The sequence below is a fragment of the Typopeltis vanoorti genome, chromosome 7 (assembly GCF_054136105.1).
Source record: "Typopeltis vanoorti isolate ZY-2024b chromosome 7, IOZ_Tvanoo_1.0, whole genome shotgun sequence".
Taxonomy (NCBI): Eukaryota; Metazoa; Arthropoda; class Arachnida; order Uropygi; family Thelyphonidae; genus Typopeltis; species Typopeltis vanoorti.
The window spans coordinates 32,412,576-32,432,908 of record NC_143555.1 but is presented as its reverse complement, the minus strand read 5'-3'; the positions used below and the strand labels follow the sequence as shown (position 1 = coordinate 32,432,908).

At 37.4% G+C, this 20,333-nt stretch overlaps 1 protein-coding gene across 2 annotated transcripts in view; it reads right to left on the bottom strand.

Annotated features, from left to right (window-relative positions):
* LOC150104568 (nucleoside diphosphate kinase 5-like) overlaps positions 1–13,040 on the bottom strand; it is a 122,812-nt gene extending 109,772 nt beyond the window's left edge. Inside the window, exon 1 of one of the 2 annotated variants that reach the window (XM_090395784.1) lies at positions 12,459–13,040. In XM_090395784.1, the coding sequence (XP_090251910.1) occupies positions 12,459–12,596 (138 nt within the window). In that variant the 5' untranslated portion in view covers positions 12,597–13,040. The remainder of the gene's footprint in view (positions 1–12,458) is intronic. The other variant, XM_090395785.1, reaches the window with a different exon arrangement.
* Positions 13,041–20,333: the final 7,293 nt, after the last annotated feature.

Here is a 20,333-nt window from a genome sequence, read left to right as displayed (position 1 = left end):
GAAAAACTGATATTTAAGTTGCTGCACATTGGTTTAGATGTCAGGTTAGTGAACTAACCTGAGGGCGGGCTTCAGGATTGGCTATCTGACAGATATCAGAGAGTTATGTATGGGGGAGCAAAATCAAGTGTCGTCATGACATAACACTCAGTCAAAAATGGCTCAAACCCCCATTACTTTCACCCCTAATCTTGTTTTCATCATATTCTATCCTTCTTCTTCCCCCCCCCACAAAAAAAAAAATTTCTATCTTCTTTCTTCCCAAAGAATTCGCAGCCCACCCTTGAAACTCGGGTTTCAAATTCACACACCTTTGTCTTATCCGCAATTCTCCCACATCTTTATATCTCCACCCCACCATCCCACTTCCTTTCAGGAAGTGGGGAAGGGGGCATACTTCGCAATTAATTAAAAAAAAAAAAGTCGAGTACTTAAATACATAGCATAAATATGTCCATGATGAGTGTCACTTGATTGCTCTGTGAAACAAAAGCTAGTGCTACAGATTTTGCAATGTTCAAGATACATCTCATGATGCAAAGGTTCTGTGATGGTAATTATGATTATAATAACTTCATATGTCCTTCATCATATATGTGCCATTTATTCTTGTCCTGTGAATGCAGCATCACATGACTGATATACTCTTTTTGATGTATAACAGTTTTCTGATGTGTTCTACATACTCATGGACATTTTTTTTTAATCTGGGCATGCATGTCTTTTGAAGATCATATTAATTATTGTACATTCATAATTAATATTTTTCACATATTCTTGAAATATTTCAACAACATGATTGTTGGTATGTAATTCCAACAGAGTTACAGAATTCTGTTTGCCTGAGATTCTAACCTAGGATTGTCTTCACCCAACATTTTAGCTGCTTTTATGCAATACTCAGTTCACAATTTTGTTAGTAATGGACTGTTGATATTCCATAATGAGTTTCTGGTGATAATTGCTACTACTTTTCAATACTACATGCTCATTATCTACCATGACTATTTAAAAGCCTGGCCAGAATATCTCTTGCTGTTGTAATTTTATTTTTTATAATGCCATCTCAAACAAGTATAAACATTGACAATATCTAATTACCAATGAAGACAACTGAAAGTCCTCATCATCATCAAATTCCTGATGTCTCTCTCTCTGTGTGTGTGTGTGTGTGTGTGTGTGTGTGTGTGTGTGTGCGTGCGTGCGTGCGTGCGTGCGTGCGTGCGTGCGTGCGTGCGTGCGTGCGTGCGTGTGTGCGCGCGCGCGTGCATGTTCATATTATTTACTGACTGAATTCCGAGAATTAGAAAAACAAATTAATTTAATTTAACACACAACATGTTTCGTCGGAATGCTGACTTCTTCGGGGGTGAGAAAATTAAAAGCAAACATAAAAAACACTGTAAAGAAACATTGTACCACTACAAAAACAGACTATGAACTGGAATTAAGTTTGAGCTGAAGTTATAATCCAGGCTAAAGTTCTATTGTTAGGCATCTGCGAGCATGTGACTTCACGAACGCTCCAGTATCTGATAGCAGAGCTATGGGAGTCTGGCAAACTATAACTACTCACTCCACTATAAGTCATCACTCCACTATCCAGCACAGAAGTTAGGTATCATCTCCACTCTGGCTCATCATGCCAGGTCTGTATTGTCACATGAGGAGGAGCTGAAAAATGAACTACAACATCTCAAAAGAACCTTCACAAATAATGGCTGCTCTTCAAAAACTATCAATAAACAATTATACCACCATCCTAAAAACAATACAGAAACACAGGACAACCTCGAGGGTTATATCTCTTTACCGTACATCAGCTCGCTCTCCCAGAAACTAAGAAGAATTTTGAAAAAATTTAATATAAAAACATGCTTCTCCACTCTCTTCCTAAACTCAGATCAATTTTAAACCAACCAAAACAGGCTCACAACCATCTTCAGTTTCCAGGTGTATATAAAATCATATGTGACTGTAGGAAGCCATATTATGGCCAAACTAAGAAGTCCATTCTCCTGCATCTCGAAGAACATCAGAGAGACATCACTTATAGTAGAACCAGAGCAAGCACCCTCTCAAGCCATGTCCTGTTCTCAGTGAACACAAATAATGAAGGCCGCCAACATGAAATAGACTGGAATACAACATCAAACATTCATATACGCAACGATTAAGTAGAATGCGGCATAGTTGAATCCAAAGAAATTATCCTAGACTCTTCTCACATAAACAGTAACCTTGGTTATAGTTTGCCAGTCTCACATAGTTCTGCAATCAGACACTGGAGCACTCGTGAAGTCACACGCTCGCAGATGCCTAACAATAGAACTTTAGCCCAGACTATAGCTTCAGTTCAAACTTAATTCCAGTTCATAGTCTGTTTTTGTAGTATATCTACATACCAAGTAAATATAGCTGGTAATCATATATATATATATATATACACAGTCATCCCTCGACTTACGTCCTACCGGGTTCCATCCGGTAGAACGTAAGCCAATACATTAAATCAACAGAGTTATAGGAGTTAGGAGTTAACTGTAATAAGTACAGATATATCCCTTGCTTAACACGGATTTGATTATCGCAGTGAAATTAATTGTGGCAATCCCTTCATATACGTGGCAAGAGTTTTGATCAACGCGCCTGTAAATTTACCACGCAAAATCACACTCATGCCACGAGGCTGCTAGCCTCGTGGTCATCCAAATTCTCTTAATGATCTGTGTGAGAATGTGAAAGTTTTATTTTTCCCACCAAATATGACATCATTGCTACAACCCATGGACATGGGCATCATTGCAACTTTCAAAGCCTATTTTCTTGAAAAGAAATTCTCAAAGTCAGTAGTAACAACAATGGGAGAAAATGCGATAATGCTCCACGAATTTTGGAAAAAAATTAACATTAAACACGCAATTGAGAACATTCATGACTCATGGGAGCAAGTGTCTTCTAGTTGCATGAGAGCTGTCTGGAAAAACCTTTTGCCAGAATGCATTAATGACTTTGGTGGGTTTCAGAATCCTGTGAACAATGTGGTTGAAGAAATCATTGCATTTGGTGAAGACTTGATTTTGATGGTGTTGATGCAGAAGATGTTAAAGAATTATTGGATTCAAATTCAAAAGATTTCAGTGACAACGATCTTCTTGAAATTGAACAACGCACATATGAAGACAACGAACAAATGGAATGTGAAGGTGAAGTTCCAAAGGAAATAACAATCGAAGAACTGGATGGAATATTTTGCAGTTTAGAATTGCTTAAGCAGCAAGTAATGGATATGGATCCAGATGTTAATCAAAGAACGTTTGTTTGCCGAAGTCTGGAGAGTCATTTTGCTTGTTATCAGAGAATTTATGCCAATAAGAAAAAAACTAAAACTGTTCAAACGACTCTAAATTTATAACTTCTTTTGATCAAAAAAAATTGCAGTAACTAATGTAGGTACAAGTTTTTATTAAACATTTACTTTGCATTCATTTTTTATCTTTCCTAAAAGAGTATCATATAAAACGAACTATTAATAACAGTAATCGATCAGGGACGAATTGTACTTTTTGCGGTTGATTATTAGATTTGATTAACACGATTTTGATATACACAGTAACATCAAGGGATTAATTACCAGCATTAATCAAGGGATACCTGTATACTGTCATTTTAATTTTTAAACCTTATAAAACTGTAGTGTGCATTACTGCCACTAAAAAACAGGAGAATAATCACCCAAATCTTCCTCCACAATCACATATCTTCATTACCTTCTCTATGTGAAGGATCAGGTGGCTCTGGCTCTTCTGGTGTAATTTTTTTTTTTTTTGATGCACTGTCCAATGTGCTTTACTTATTCCTCTTCTTCTTTTCATCATAAATTTATTTATTGCAAGCAAATGCATCATGTACTTTCGTTTCTACTAATAAGTAGCATTCAACATTCGAGTCCATGTCTTCAGCCATTTTGAGAATGGCTGAAGACATGGACTTGAATTGCTAACTGCAAAAAACATTTCTGCAACACCCTTCACTGTGAATTGTTTAACTACCTCTTCTTGTTTCTCTTTTTCCTCTTCCTTTTCTCATTTTTTTCTTCTACAACGAGTTGTTCCTCCAGTTCGACCAATTCTTTATTGGTCAACTTATTAGGAGCACTTTCTATGAGTTGAAAAATGTCATCATCATCATTCACTTCAAGATTTAAATTGTTTGTTAGGCCCACTATTTCTTCCCAAAATTTACAAAGGTCTTCATTTTTTTCAAAACTTCCAAAATCGTGCACAATTCTTTTTAATGTCTTTTTTCATATGCCATTCATACACTGATAGGTCACTTCATCCCAAATCACAGCAATATTTTTAATAGCATGATAAATATTGAATTCTTTCCAAAATTGTATGAGAGTCTGGTCATTTCCTTCAGTGGCAGAAATGGCTTGTGAAAAAGTTATCTGTAGATAATAAGCCTTAAACACTGCAAGAATTCCCTGATCCATCGGTTGGATCAATGAAGTAGTGTTTGGAGGGAGAAAATTGACCTTGAACTTGCTGAAGATCACAGATACAAGATGGATGACCTGGAGCATTATGTAGAATTAAAATTTTAAATTGTATTTCTTCACACAATAGCTTTCCATTTCACTCGCATAACAGTTGATTAAGGCATCCGGAAACAATTTTTGAGTCATCCACGACTTTTTATTGCTCCAATGATGAACTTGAAGAGTATGCTTCCTAATGTTTTCGAAGGCTTGTGAATTCTCACTGTGCCAAACCACAAATGGTTTCAATTTATATCCAGCCACATTACCCCTCCCTAACAGAATTATAATACGGTCTTTAAGAGCTTTGAAACTAGGGATAGATTTTAGCTTTTTGTGGATGAATGTCCGCTTGGTCATTTTTTTTCCGACTCAAGGAGGTCTCATCCATATTAAATATTTCCTGTGGCAAAGATTTTCCTCCGTAATAATTTTATCCATTTTCTCCAAGCAGCCTTCTCATCGGCACTTGCAGATTCACCATACGTTTTCACATTATGCAGTGCAAAACGCTGCTTATATCTCATGAACCAACCAGAACAAGCATTGAATTTGTATTCGTAATCGGGTCCTGTTTCTCCTTCAACATGTTGGAGGAGAAACATGGCAATTATAGTCATAGTGCTAAGGGGTATGCGCTTTTGGTTCAGGTCCTCTATCCATGATGCAAGTAGCTTTTCCATATCACCGATAGGACCTTTTCATTGCTTAGTCACTATCATAGATTTAATGGAAGCAGATCCTTTCACAGCCTCTATGATTTTATCCTTATTTTTCAAAATGGTCATCACTGTAGAATGAGACCATCTGAAGTCATGTGCAATCACACTGACTGGCTTATGAGCTTCATATTGCAATTTCATTTCAAGATCAATTGCACGCCTCTTCTGCGATTCTTCACTAAGTTTTTTTTGATTGTGTGTGTAGGGGCCATGTTGCACAAAACATCACAAAATATTTAATAATAAATACACAAATAAACCAAAACACAAAAGAAAAGGAAAAGAGGAACTGTTAAAGTTCCATGCCGATTGCTGACTGCCAAGGAAAGTTGCCACCGAATGAGCTGTTGCCACTGCGCATGATGCAAAATAGAAACCTTTTTACTTTATGCTTGTGTCTTGTTAAAAAGTATAGTTGAAAATGTTATTTATTCCTTTATGGGATCAGGGACGTATCTTTGAATAGACATAAGTCGAGGGATGACTGTATATACACACACCAGTGTATATATGTGGACGTAAATTTCTTGCCAACATACTAATAAATTATATTATACAAAAAATGTGTTATAAATTTTGTACAAATTAAATTGCAATATGTTTTTGGTTATTTGGATATTGACTTACTTTACAAAGATCTGACAGAGACAATTGAAACAATACCAAAGCAAGATGGACTAATTATTGAAGGAGATTTGAATGCCAAAGTTGGAATAGATAATGATGGCTGAGAAAAGCATCATGGAAAATATGGTTTTGGAGAAAGACATTATTATTATTATTATTCAGGCCTCCATGGAGTCAAAAGACTCATCGTAGGAGGTCCTTTCTAAGAAATACAAGTCTATCAAGACTCATCGAGGGAGGTCCCTCCTAGGAAACATAAAGTCTATCATACCACTCCTTAAACTCATTGACTGTTCTTGCTCTCACTGCTCTATCAGGCAATACATTCCATGGTTCAACCACCCTCCATGCAAATGAACCACTCCTCACCCTCTTGCTCACAGTGTCCTTTCGTAACTTCCAGTCACCCCTTATCATGACCCCTTCCCACTGTTCAACCAAGCGAAAGACCTCCCCAGTGTCAATAATCACCTCTCAACAGTTTAAAAGGCTCAATCATATCACCTCTCCTTCTTCTATCCACCAGACTCTGCAGTCCATATTCTCTCAGCCGATCCACATAACTATCATTGTACAGCCCTGACACCACCTTTGTTATCTGCCTTTGTACCCTTTCCACAGTTAATTTATCCCCTTCAAATCCTGGGGGATCAGATCTGAGAACAATAGTCTAAGTGTGGTCTAATCAGAGTCTTATACAAAGGAATGATAATCCTTTTATCTCTACAAGTTAGTGTCCTCATTATTGCAGCAATCCTCTGTGTTACCTTCACTACCTTTGCAATATGTCCCCTAAATTCAGGTTTCTATCAATCATCAACCCCAGATCTCTTGTCTCCCCTACTTCCTCCAGTTTAACTCATGGAACAAGGTGAAAAAAATGTTAGAATTTGCTGCAGACCATGAGATGACGATCTGTAACACAAGATTCTAGCAAAAGGAGTGTAGAAAATGGACATGCCGATCAAATAATGGGAAAATCATGACCATGATTACGATTAAAAGAAGATGGATAACATTAGTAGAGCAGTGTTGAAGTTTTCAAGGAGCGGATATAGACTCAGATCAGTTTACTGATTGCAAACATCAAGTTGAAATTAAAAAGAAAATATAAACCCCATTATCAGAAATGAAGAGATACAGCAAGAATAAGTGAAGTAGAAATAGGAAGAAGATATAGAACAGTGTTAGAAGAGAAACTTAAAAGTGTGGACAAAGAAAAAAATTCGAATCTATGAGTGAAAGGAGTAATGAAAGTGAAAGAAGATGCAGTTGAAGAAACAGTACCAGAGGAGGTGTATTAGAAACACCAAAAAACCTAAAAACACCAAAATTAAAGATGAAAAAGGCAAAGTATTGATGAATAAAGATAAAACTGTACAGCAGTGGACAACATATTGTACTGAGTTATATGATGAAAAACTAGATTTAGATAGCATTGAGAAAATGACTTAAGAATTGAAGCAAATATCACCACCATGTAATGAGTAGGGACATTTTAAAAGGAAAGGTAGAAAAAGCAATAGGACGGCTAAAACACATCAAGAGTTCTGGTAATAATAACATCACTAGAGAAATGATTAAATATGGTGGTGAATGTATGGTTACAGAAATACACCAACTATGTAATATGGTATGGAAAGAAGGGAAAATGCCAGAGGAGTGGGTGAAATCAATATTAGTGACATTACACTTGTTGTGACGGTTGGTGGAGAGGTGGAGACGGAGAGTTGTAGAGTAGGTACCCCTTTCTCGATGAGTCTTTGGACTCCCTGGAGGTGTTATGTAATAATAATAATAAAATGAAGGAAGATGCAAAAGGAATATCAGTACATGGGATGAGAATTAACAATCTGAGATTTGCATATAACATTGTTATTACTGAAGAAGATTAAAGAGAAATACAAAAAACAACTTAAACTGTTAAATGAGGAAGGGAAGAGATTTGAACTTGTTATGAACTTGGAAAAAACAAAGACTGGTATTTGGTGAGAAGAACATGAAACAAAAGATACAAGTGGATGGAATTGATATAGAAAATGTAGGACAATTCACATATTTGGGAAGTAAAATGAGGTATGATTTGGATTGTAAAAAATAAATAAAGATCAGGATTGCAAAGGGAAGAACAAATCTGAAGGCCATGGATAACTGGAAAAGTAAAGTAAGCAACCTGCAAACAAAACTAAGAGTACTGGAAACATGCATCTTTAGCAGTGTACTGTATGGATCTGAAACATGGGTAATAAATAAGGAATCAAGAAAAAGAGTTTTGGCATTTGAAAGAACTTGTTACAGGAAGATTCTAGAATAGGATGGGTATAGAAAATCGCAAATGAAGAGCCCTATCGGAAGATACAACCAAAGGAGAATCTAATGCAGAAGATTATAAAATGGAAGTTGCAATTATTTGAACACATCTGCAGAATAAGCAAGGACTGGAAGATAAAGACATTCATGTTTGCAAAGACATTCATGTTCACCAGCAAAGGTTGGTCGATTGGTAGAGCCTCTGCTACTAATGGCTTAAGCAAGTTTGAGCATGGTTAGTAGTTGGACGGGGACAATCGTTTGATGCTGTTGGCACACTCTCCCTCGATGAGTCTTTGGACTCCCTGGAGGTGTCACATAATAATGATAATAATAATAATAAATGTTTGGTATTATGGATGGTGTAAACAGAAGAGGTAGACCATATAGAGTATGAATAGACAACATAAAGGACTGGTGTGAAATAGGTGTATAGAAACTGCAACCCTGTGCACTGGATAAAGAAAGATGGAAGAAGATAGTGAAGGAGGCATTGGACACCAATGGGCAGTGAGCCCATGGTTCATGATGATGATGTTATTGGTAAAAGTTACAAATTTCCTAAGGACACAGCTATGAAATTAATATACAGTGTGACAGAAGACTATGAAGAGAGACATTTCAAGCTCTCACAGCAAGCATAGTACCATGCAAGATCTCCTGAATCACTTGGATTCAGGAGATCTTGAGACAAACTGGCCCACTCCTCATTCAGAGCCTTGTTTGTTTTATGGGGGGGGGGGGGAATTTAGAGTCACAATGCCTATTGTCCTAAACATTTTCTATAGGGTTCAGATCTAGGGAGTGTGCTGGCCACTCAATTTGATTAATATCCTGGGTCTCCAGAAGTATATCCACTGCTCGTGTATGATGTGATATGGCACTGTCATCCATAAAAATCAATTCTTCACCTATAGCACTATGGAACAATCGAGCATGATGTTGAAGAACTTCGTTGCAATATTGTTCACCAGTCACAGTCCCTTTTTCCAGCACTTGTAGCTCAGTGCATTCATTAAGCATAATACCTCCCCACACCATGACCCCAGCACTGCTGAATCTATCCCCTTCAAAAACATTCTTGCAATAGTAGGCAGTACCACTTTCACATCAGATCAAGAGTTGTCTAGAATTGGAGGGAAAGACTAAAATGACTCATCTGTAAAAAGTACATTAGCCCATTGGTGTTGTCCACTTTTTATGAACACAACACCACTGAAAACATGCTCTACAATGAGCTGCACTAGGCCTTTGGGCATATAGGCCTACTTGTCATAGACATCTTGGAATTTTTCTCCCACTTGGTTACACTATAATAAATTTAGTTTAATCCTTAATCCAAGTGTAAGCAAACAAAGTTTGCGCCTGAAGTATCTTCAGCACTGAGGCAACTCGTAGTAAAGGTGGACAAGCTCTCATCCCTCCTTGTCTCAGTATCTTCCATAATGCAAAGCACATCTCCTTGCAGATATGTCGAAACCAGTCTGGGTAAGTGGCCTTCCCTTAATGCATAGCATTATACATGTCCACAAGGAGATGTGCTTTGCATTATTCGGGATTCAAATAATGCAAATTCAAATAATCACAAACATCCATGGGCATGGATGTCTGTGAAAATACTAGTCGTGGTGGTCGCTGGTAGATGGCATTGGTGTAGAGAATGAAGGTAGTTCGTGGAGTGGTGGAGATGGAGAGTTGTAGAGTAGGTGTCCTCCCTCAATGAATCCCTGGACTCCCTGGAGATGTTACATAATAATAAGTTAAATTCTCTTCTTTTCTCAATTAATAGTTTGAAGCTGAATATGGAATCTATGCAGGATCTTCTTTTAATAAAACCGTTTTGTTCATTTATACTTTTTTTTTAATATAGGGTTAATTCTGTTCTTCAGTATTTTGGCATATACCTTATAATCTGTGCTTAATAAACTTATTCCTCTGTTGTCATATTCATTTCCACTATGTTTGGACATGGTTATTACCTAGATTAAATCAAACAGTAAGGGTCAGTGACACTATTCCATCCATTCCTTTGTCTAATCTTCACACAGAAATTTCATAATATCCTCAACAGCTACATTCAGTTAGCTTTATTCTCACAATGATCCCTATCAAATAAGTCACTGCATTACATCCACCTGGTTAGTACACTCTCTCAAACTGATTACTCAGCAGTCCAACTATTTCTTCTGCTTCTGTCATCTTCCTACCATCTTTATTCATTAAAGTTATGCTTCCATAATCATACTTCCTTTTACCCACCAAATAGCAGAAAAAAAAACTCTGAGATTTCTTCAGCATGATTAGTGCAATTCCTCTATCATCTGATTTATTTTGCTTTTCTTACCATGCTGGTCACTCTTCTTTCCTCTGCTTTGTATTGTTCATGAATTTGCTATTTACATTTCTTTTTATATTTCTTCACAACATTATTTTTAAGTACATGTTTAATGATGTTATTTATTCACTTCACTTCCACTTGATTTATTCCTTATCCTGGATATGCAGCCTGATACTGCTTCCCTCAAACATCCCATAGCTATTTCCCATGCAATGCTGACATCTTTCCCTTGAAGTTCCTTACTCCACAGTCTTCTCAGAGAGCTGCGTCCTAAGTTTATCAATCACCAGTTCTGTAGTTCCACACACACTCCTCCTAAAAATACCACATGGTTAGTCACCTTCCAGATCAAGACTACGTGATCATTGTTCCTAATCAGGTACAAATTATGCCTTGGTCTCTCAGCTACATAAATCCCATTTTCTTTCTCTCTAGTGTCCTTTCTTCTAATTCAGATAATCCATTTCTGTAGCCAAAGTCATCTGTGATAATTAATACATGCTGTGCTTACTAAGCAAATTTTCTACCTGATACCAGATGTCTTGAAATATCCTGGCTTCCCCTACCCCACCTTCATGCTGAACTTCTACTCTTGTTTTTGAGAGTTTATTTTTCACTTGGTTAGACTATAATAAGTTTAGTTTAATCCTTTATCCAAGTGTGAGCAAACAAAGTTTGCGCCTGAAAGTATCTTCAGGACTGGGGTAAGGTAGTGCAACACCAGGCAACTTGTTGCAAAGGTGGAGAAAACTCTCTCATCACTCCTATCTCAGTATCTGTTAAGTTGCCTTAATGCATAGCATTACACATATCTGCAAGGAGATGTGCTTTGCATTATGGGAGATACTGAGATAGGAGTGATGAGAGAGCTTTCTCCACCTTTGCAACGAGTTGCCTGGTGTTGCACTACCTTACCCCAGACCTGAAGATACTTTCAGGCACAAACTTTGTTTGCTCACACTTGGATAAAGGATTAAACTAACCTTATTATATTCTACTCTTGTTGGTTGCAAGTTTTCTGCTATTATCAGTCATTCCAACCAAAAGTAGGTAGTGATTTTCATCTCCCAGTTGGAAGGTCTAAAATGGTTTAAATAAGTTCGATATTTGGTATCCATCAGACATGAGTTGATTAAGGGCTAGTTAATCCAGAAAAAATAGTGCAATTTCCAGATTATCTAGCCCTCAGTCCACTCATAATTGTAAACCTATTGTGTATTAGTGGACTATAGGTTTACAACTTTTGTGTGTGAGATTCATATTAACCACCCACATCCTGTTCTGTCCACTCGGTTCTGAAGACACAGGATCGCTTACATTCTGTCTGTAACAATCCTCCAACAATTAGATCTCATTAGTGCATATAAATTTTGGCCAAGATGGGCTAATGGATTCAAAATTCTTCACACTTGTTCCTTATGCTTCAGACTTTATATGTATGAACTGCAATGCCACCTCATAAATTATATTCAGAATTTGACCCTTTTCATTCTAGCATTCATATTCACCTATATCCCCCCCCCCAACAAAAAAATCCCTAGTTACATTGATCCCATTATTCCATGTTGGAAGTTTATTTTGCACTTGGTTAGACTATAATAAATCCCATTATTCCATGTAATTCTGCCAATTCAAAAGTAAATGCCACAAAATCAGTGTTTATTAACATTTATGCATATTGTGCCAGTTTTAAACTTTTTATGGATAACTGCTGTTTTTTTTTTTTTTTTTTTACTATGGATTCCCAGCTAGCTCTACTCAAATAAAGATATTATTTCATTTAGAAATGTTTTTTTTTTTTTTTTAAATCGCGCACACCTCATAAAGGAATACCTCATTGAATATATAAATTCAATTATAGTATATGACATACAAGCAATCAAAGTAAATGAAATACAAAATTAACTGAAATTCTTACTTGTAAGATTGTGAATCCCTTGTTTATGATAATATTTTCAATCTCTTCGGCTTTCTCTATTGCATTAGGTTTTATAATAGCCAGTGTTCGTTCAATGTTCATTGCATACTGCATTAAATGTTGATTGCTACTACTCATGTTTTTTGAATTATATGTATCATTTCACGCTGTTAAAAAAAAAAAAAAAGAAAGAAAAAAGAAAACAGCTTTTTCAGGTAACGACGACATCCCTAGCGCGAGCTCAGTAGTGTAAAGCGCTATACGCGATTCTGAAAATTGTATTCAACAATTATTTTCTACGTACCATAATTATTTCAAACTTGAAACTTATTAAAATTTTCTCTTTGAGCTTTGCTTAACAAACACCTTCCGTTTATGTCTGTTGTCATGGTAACCCCACAAGCTGATCGAGGATGATAAATTATTCTCGACATAAAGTTATGTCGTGGTAATCCCAAGCTGTTCGATTATGATAAATTATTTTCAACAAAAAGTTATGTAATTCTGACATTCGATTTGGGAACTTGATTTGAAGACAAGAAGGATCCCAAGTGATTTTTTTTTTCTTTAGCAGAGAGTACAATTTCCAAAAATATTTATCATGGATCAACGCCGCAGCGTAGGTACGGCGAGCGTGCTCTAGCCCGTATGGTGTCTAGTAGCAGTAGCCCAAGAAATGCAATTCGGAGTCGGAGAGAAACCATGTATATAATCCATCTTTACAATAAACGCCATAGCAGAACGTCAAGCCGTAAACAATCTATGGAAAAGAAAGGATATTATAATTCTTTCTGCAGACAAAAGCAACTAGACTGTCATCCTAGATACTGAAGAATACAATAACAAAATATTGCCACTGCTACAAACAAATACTCATTCAATTCTTGAAAGGGATCCAACTTGCGAACTTCATAATCGTCCTAACAATCTCCTAAGAACTACTACTGAATTTCCTAGAAGTTTAAGATTATCTCTTTGTTCACTTCATCTTTGCCTAAAATACATAAGGAAAACAGTCCACTAAGACCCATCGTAGATAGCATTGATTCTCCCACATACAAGCTTACTTGACATGGCCAAAGTTTTAAAACGTTTAACACGCTCGACTACCTCCTTCCCAAGATTTCCGAACACTTTGTTTCGATTTGTTAAAGACATACATCTTCAAAAACATGCAATTATGGCAAGTTTCGATGTTATTTTCTTTTTGTCAATATGCCTAGAGAATATGTCTTTATTCTTTTAAAATATAAGTTATCAAAAAAAAAAAAAAAAAAACCGTTATGCAACTCTTGACGCCGCACTGCATAAATTCTGGTGACTTTCTTTTTAAAAATGCTATTTACAAACAGAACTATTTCGGCATGATTATAAGCCACCTATTATCTCATATATTATTATATTTATCTTTAGAAAATTTTGAGAAAAAGCAATAAATTATTATTGTTATTATTATTATTATTATGCCGATGGTAGGGAGGTAACCGAATCAGTTGATATAGTAGAATTATTGAGTGAGCCCTTTGCAAGAGTATATCATCCAGGTGGTGACATTGCAGAAATGGAAGAACCAACAGCTTATACGGGAATTGTGGTGAATGAAGGGGAGATGACTAGTCTCTTACAAAACCTCAATGTTGATTCATCTGCAGGATTGGATGGAATACCAGCTCATGTCGTACGAGAAGTGGCTAAAGAATTGTCAGTGCCTATCACCATTTTGTTTAATTTGAGTCTCGAGTCTGGATTAGTCCCAAGGGAGTGGAAAAAGGAAAAAATAGTTCCACTGGATAAAGGAGGTTCCAAGAGAGCTGCTGAACATTACCGGCCGATCAGCATATCAGGAATTATTGTCAAGGTGTTGGAGAAAATAGTCGAGAGGAAAATACAAGATTGGATAGATGAAAATGGGATATTGTATGGGGGACAGCATGGCTTTGTGAAGGGTAGATCATGCCTCAGTAACTTGCTCATGTTCTATAACACGACGGCTGAACTGGATAAGGGGTTTACAGTGATCCTACGGGACTTTGCTAAAGCCTTTGATAGGATACCACATGGAAATCTAATCAGTAAAGTGCAGCATATGAGAATGGATATAGGGTTGGTGAGATATATAGGAGGGTGGTTGACGGAGAGATATCAGAGAGTGGTTTATTCAGGAGTAGAGTCCAAAAGACGGCCTGTGATTAGGCGTGTGCTGCAGGGTTCTGTTCTTGGACCACTACTATTTAATTTGTTTATTAACGATATAGGAAAGGATCTGAGAGGAACTGTGCATCTGTTTGCAGATGATGCAAAGTTAGGTAGACAATAGTGAATACTCAGAATGTCAAAATTTTGCAGGATGATTTGGATAGTTTGGAGGATTGGGCTAAGGAAAATGGATGTCAATTTAATGTGGCAAAATGTAAGGTTTTTGCATTTTGGGGTGAAAAGATTAGCAGCAGTATATCACATTGGTGGAACTGTACTCCAGGAGATTGACGAGGCCAGGGATTTGGGAGTGTTGGTGGGTAAGGAGTTGAAGTTTAGAGGACACATCGCAAAAGTGACAAAATCAGCTCCTCAAATCACTTTAACCAGTAGAGACAAACAGGTTATTCTTCCTCTGTATCGAGCCTTGATAAGACTCCATCTAGAATACTGTGCCCAGATATGAGCGCCAGGATTTCTTCTCGATGTGGAGGAGAGGATCCACAGACGAGTGACCAAGATGAAAGCAGGACTATGGAATATGAACCTTATGAGAACAGGTTGAATATTTGTGGGCTGCAGAAATTGGTTGATAGGCAGAAAAGGGGTGATATGATTGAGACATTCAAATTACTGAAGGGTTTCTATAAGATTAATTCAGAAGATATTTTTGAGAATAGGACTGGAAGTGGGAGGACTAGGGGTCATCCATGGAAGCTTGGTAAGAGTGTGGTCAGCAAGGGTGTTAGAGATATGTTTTTTACTTGGAGAGTGGTAAATGAGTGGAATAAGCTGCCAGAGTCTGTTGTGGGTGCCATGAATGTAAATGAGTTCAATGCAAAGTATGATAGGCCCTGTGCGAATTTTGAATAGTTGTTCTTGACATGATGTTGGGCCTCCCTCGATGAGTCTGACTCCTTGGAGCTACCCATAATAATAATTATTATTATTATTCTCCAAATACAACACCACTATTACCATCAACGTCATCTACCGCCCATCACCACCAACAGTACTTTTTGGTTTGTACATTGCGTGTATCCTCATGGCCAATTTGCCTGTACTTGGAATGAAAACCCGAGTTTTCTGGTGAAGAAACCCTGCTATCTCTGTAGGATATTTGCTAACCAATGTTTTCTTAATTTGAAGCCAAAATCCACAAATATAGTGTATCCATTACCCTTGTCTAACTCAGCGCAACATTATTACAGAATACTATGCATCAGTGAGCAAATTGCGAAAACATGACCTTCCTTTAGTAAACCTTTGCTGTTCGTTGCAAAGTAGAGATTCACTGCCAGCCCATTTCTGAAAGCGAGACCAAGCCAACTTTTCCAAACTCTTCACCACTACTCCAGTAACTGAGGAGTAGTGGTTGGTCGATAGTTGGATACGTAAGTCTTTGCATCACCCTTGTACAATGGGATTACCATACTGTGGAATCTTCCCTGTTCTGAGACACGAATTTTATAGCCTGGTCAAGGGAATAACCAATTCAGCTGAAAACTCCTTTAGCACCTGTGCTGAAGTCCCATCAGTTCCTATTGCAGAATTCTTATTCAGTTTGTGGAAGAGCTTTAGTACTTCCTCCTCACTCATACGAGTTTTCTCATACAACGAATAGGTAACAGTGAGTTAAATGTTGCATATATTATTATTATTATTATTCTGACACCTCCAAGGAATCCGAAGACTCATCGCGGGAGGACACCTACAACTGTCTCAACCACTACACCGAACCTCTACTACGAATCAACGCCATCTATCACCCACCTCCACCACAACTGGTATTCTATGTCTGTAAATTGCGTGTGTTCTGAACGGCCGATTTGCCTGTATGCGAGATGAAAAACCCGAGTTTCCGGGAGAAAAACCCTGCTACCTCCATCCGAGATCGGCTAACTCGCCTTCGATTGAAAATCGTCCAGATAAAGCGGCCTCCCGTCGCGACGAGAATCGAACTTAGGCCTATTCCAATCGAAGGGCGCAATGTACCGTCGTTCTTCCAATTGCGCTACGGTGGCAATTCCAGCATTGGCGCACCTAGGGGAGGGGGGAGGCTGCACGGCCCACAAAAAAAAAAAAAAAAAAAAAAATAATAAAAAAATTTCCAAAAATCTTTTTCCTAATTAATTATTTTTAATATGTTGTGTCTTGTCTTTTATTGCTATACTACTTATGAATTAGAAGTCACATAAGGTGGGAATACCCTATAGCTCTCGGGAATCGCTGCCACTGTGAACACAAGGCGAACGAGATAGTGCTCGGGCAGACCGAGCCCTACTTCGTTTGTTCGAGCCGGGCCTGAGGAGATCACGGGTAACATGTATTGGCGATCACTGCAGATGCTCAGTCATAGGTCGCATGCAATGCGAATGTGTCTATTCTCAAATCTCTACTCAACTCTCCCCCACCCCCAAGATTAAATCTTGAGTGCTCACATTTTCAAAGTCTGATTTGGATTTGGTGATGGTTCTTTTATATCTGTTGTGAACTGCAGTATAGGCGGAATGGGCAGCTGGAGTTTTGGTCTTGAGCCATCCATAGTATGCAGAAAAGATTAAATCCTGAGTGCGCCACTGTATACCAGGTTCATAGCTCTAAGCAAAATGACTGCTAATTAGTTGAACCATCACTTCTGCATCAGCCACCCACATACCATCTGCATTCAATAGGGTTATTCTTTCAAATTCATTCTTTCTTTTATTTGCAACATAACGATATAATTCTTTTGGGTTGTTTCTAACTTGTAGAGCCAGCTTCTTTCAAACTGAGATTTAGCTTTCTGTTCAACATTTGTGACTCTTCTGACCTGCCGCTCTGCTTATAATTATCACAACTGGCATCATCCTCATGCAAACGATGTTTCTTCCATAATAAATTACTCTATTTATTCTTCGAACTCTAGGGACGCATGCTGATATTGCATTACTTAAGCATTTTTTAACACTTCCCATGCACTTGTCTATCCTTTCCATCCAATAACTGATGTCATGGCACAGAACCCAGCATATCACTCAGTCATAATTTCCTGCTTTCTAGATCAGAATGTAAACCATTTCTCAATAGAACATTCATAAACTTAGTCACTTTCCAAGTTAGTACCACATAATCACTGTCATCAACTGGAGGAAGAATAGTTATGTCTCTAACTGAAACCTCATCTGACACTATATCAAATTTAACACTCTTTGACCTTCCACTACATGCTGCTTGAGAAAGTTGTCTCGCAACAGCTCAATAAATTCAGTTTCATTCTGCTCATGCGAATTCACAGCTACCCAATCAATATTCGGATAATTGAAGTCCTCCATTATGATTATTCTTTTTTCACACATCGTATTAATTTGGCGATGCATTTCTTCGTCGCTAGAAACCGATCCACCAGGGCTGCAGCAATACCCCACTATGTATTTAATCTTGTAAGACTCCACCTCACACTAGATGGCTTCAAACTCACTCCCACATGGAAAACTGTTACTAGTATTGTTACAGTTACTGACTCACTGGTAATTATACCCTTCTTCTCAGCTTGCCTCTATCATATCTTGGCAGCAGACTGATTATTTTACTTTTTTTACCCTTGTTATTCGCAATTATCAGAAACTGTTTCATATCGTGTAGCATACCACTGTCATCTGCTAGATTAGCAGTACCCTCAGAAATTATCACCTTTTTTCACTTTCCGTCTGCAACTCTACCGCAACGCTAACCCTCAAAAATTAATAATTGTGAGTAGTTTTATTTCTTATACTAAATATTTAGATTGGTTTAATACAGTAACAGTTATAATATAGACTCTTCTGAACAAAATATTAAGATCGAGTTTATTCATTTGTTCACCAGATTTTGTCATTTCAGTCGCCCCTATTATGTCGATCTGGTACTTATCCAATTCTATAGCTAGCTGCATTTCTTTGCCATCCAGGCTTCTTATGTTTAAAGCACTGATTTTAAACTCTGGTGATGTTGAGTTGGGATGTGTTTTAGGATTTATTCCAGTAGCTTACTTTTCGCTGTTTCTCCTGGTTCTCTGGCGAAAACAACGGTAGACCTTGTTTAACCTAGCGACTCCCCATCCGGTTATGAAATTCTGTTATGTTGTACCATCATTTTATATTGTACTTTAAGTCAATAACAATACAATTTGGTCGGCTAAATCCCAAATTGCCAGCTCATCCTCGTTCGTTCAGTATCCAGGTAGATACGTAACATAGCGCACCACGGCAAGGTGAGGATTGGAAATTAGGTCAGAAGCTCTGGTTGGTTCTCTGCATTCCTTTAAAGACTTTGTGGAAGTCTCCTCTCAGTTATACTGCTTTGAGGGGTACAAGGTTGTATGTAAGCGTAATCCTAATATTTAGATACATTTTAGGTACAAAATCGTGCGTGTTATAAGCGAAAAATATGATACTTTGTGTACCATAGTTACTGAATGAAATATTGAAAGAAACTTAGTTAACTTTAATAAAGAAAATATTTTATTTTTAGAACATTTATGTGAATGTATATAAAAGAGATTAGAGAAAGGCAAATGGGAAGGAAGCAAAAAGAGTCAGAGATTCCATTAGGAGAAGAATGAATGAAGCCGTAAGGATAATCATATAGAAATATTCAATGCTTCAATGTACAGTGGATAGGGCAGGAGAAGTGCTTGCCTGGAGGAATGACAGAGTATGGCAATGAAGAAAGGTTAAAACACATAAGAGATTATATTGATGGTTGGTGCAATTGACCTCATAGGCAGAGTGAATCACGTAGCAACAATTTGAAATTGTAGTTAGACAATGTTCTCAGAAATATGTCAGAGGGAAAACCGAGTGTGTTGCGCAGTATCATAATGGAAAGTGGAGGAGAAGACCAGTGATAATGACTGAGATAATAGCGAGAATGTGTAAAAAGAGAGGTCTCGATTATGTGGATGCTTGAAATACATTTGAGGAATAAGGTTGTATGTAAGAGACAGTTTTCATTTGAAGACGATGCAAACATTTGGAACGTGTTGTATTCTGGGCGAGTGAATGTATCAGGGCAGGTAAACAGAATTGCAAGGTGGAAGGTAACAGGAAAGTCCAAATATGATGATAGTGGCATGAAAAATAAGAGGTTGTATACTATATTGCAGACTTAATTGGAGTCTGTAGAGAGTAACAATCAGGGGATGATATGGCTTGAACCAAACTCAAATCCTTTCGTTACAATTCAAAAGGAACTTGTTTTTTTTTTCTAATCGCACGAATTAATAATCCCGGATTATTAATTCGGATGATAGCGAAAAATTTCACCTTCGGGGGGGGGGGTATTTTTTTTTTCCCTGAGTGTGAAATTTTTTACTCCAAACCGGGATAAATAAATGGTGTGTGCGTGTGCGCGCTTGCACACACACACACATGAGCGCGTTGCAGACGGGGCATTATTTTCTGTGAGTGAACTTTTTTGCTCCGAAATAGAACGATACGATTTATCAGGGCAAAAAAAAAAAATAAAATAAAATTTCGCTCCTCTGGATTAAATCCTCAAAATATACTGTAGATACAGAAAAAATTGTACAGCAATTTTTTCTGTAGGATAGAAATACTCGTATATTTATAAAAAAATCGTTAAATTCCGGTATAATTGTCTAAAAAGGATTCATTCTTCGGATATTTATTTCAATCCCTGGTAACAATAGCTATATGA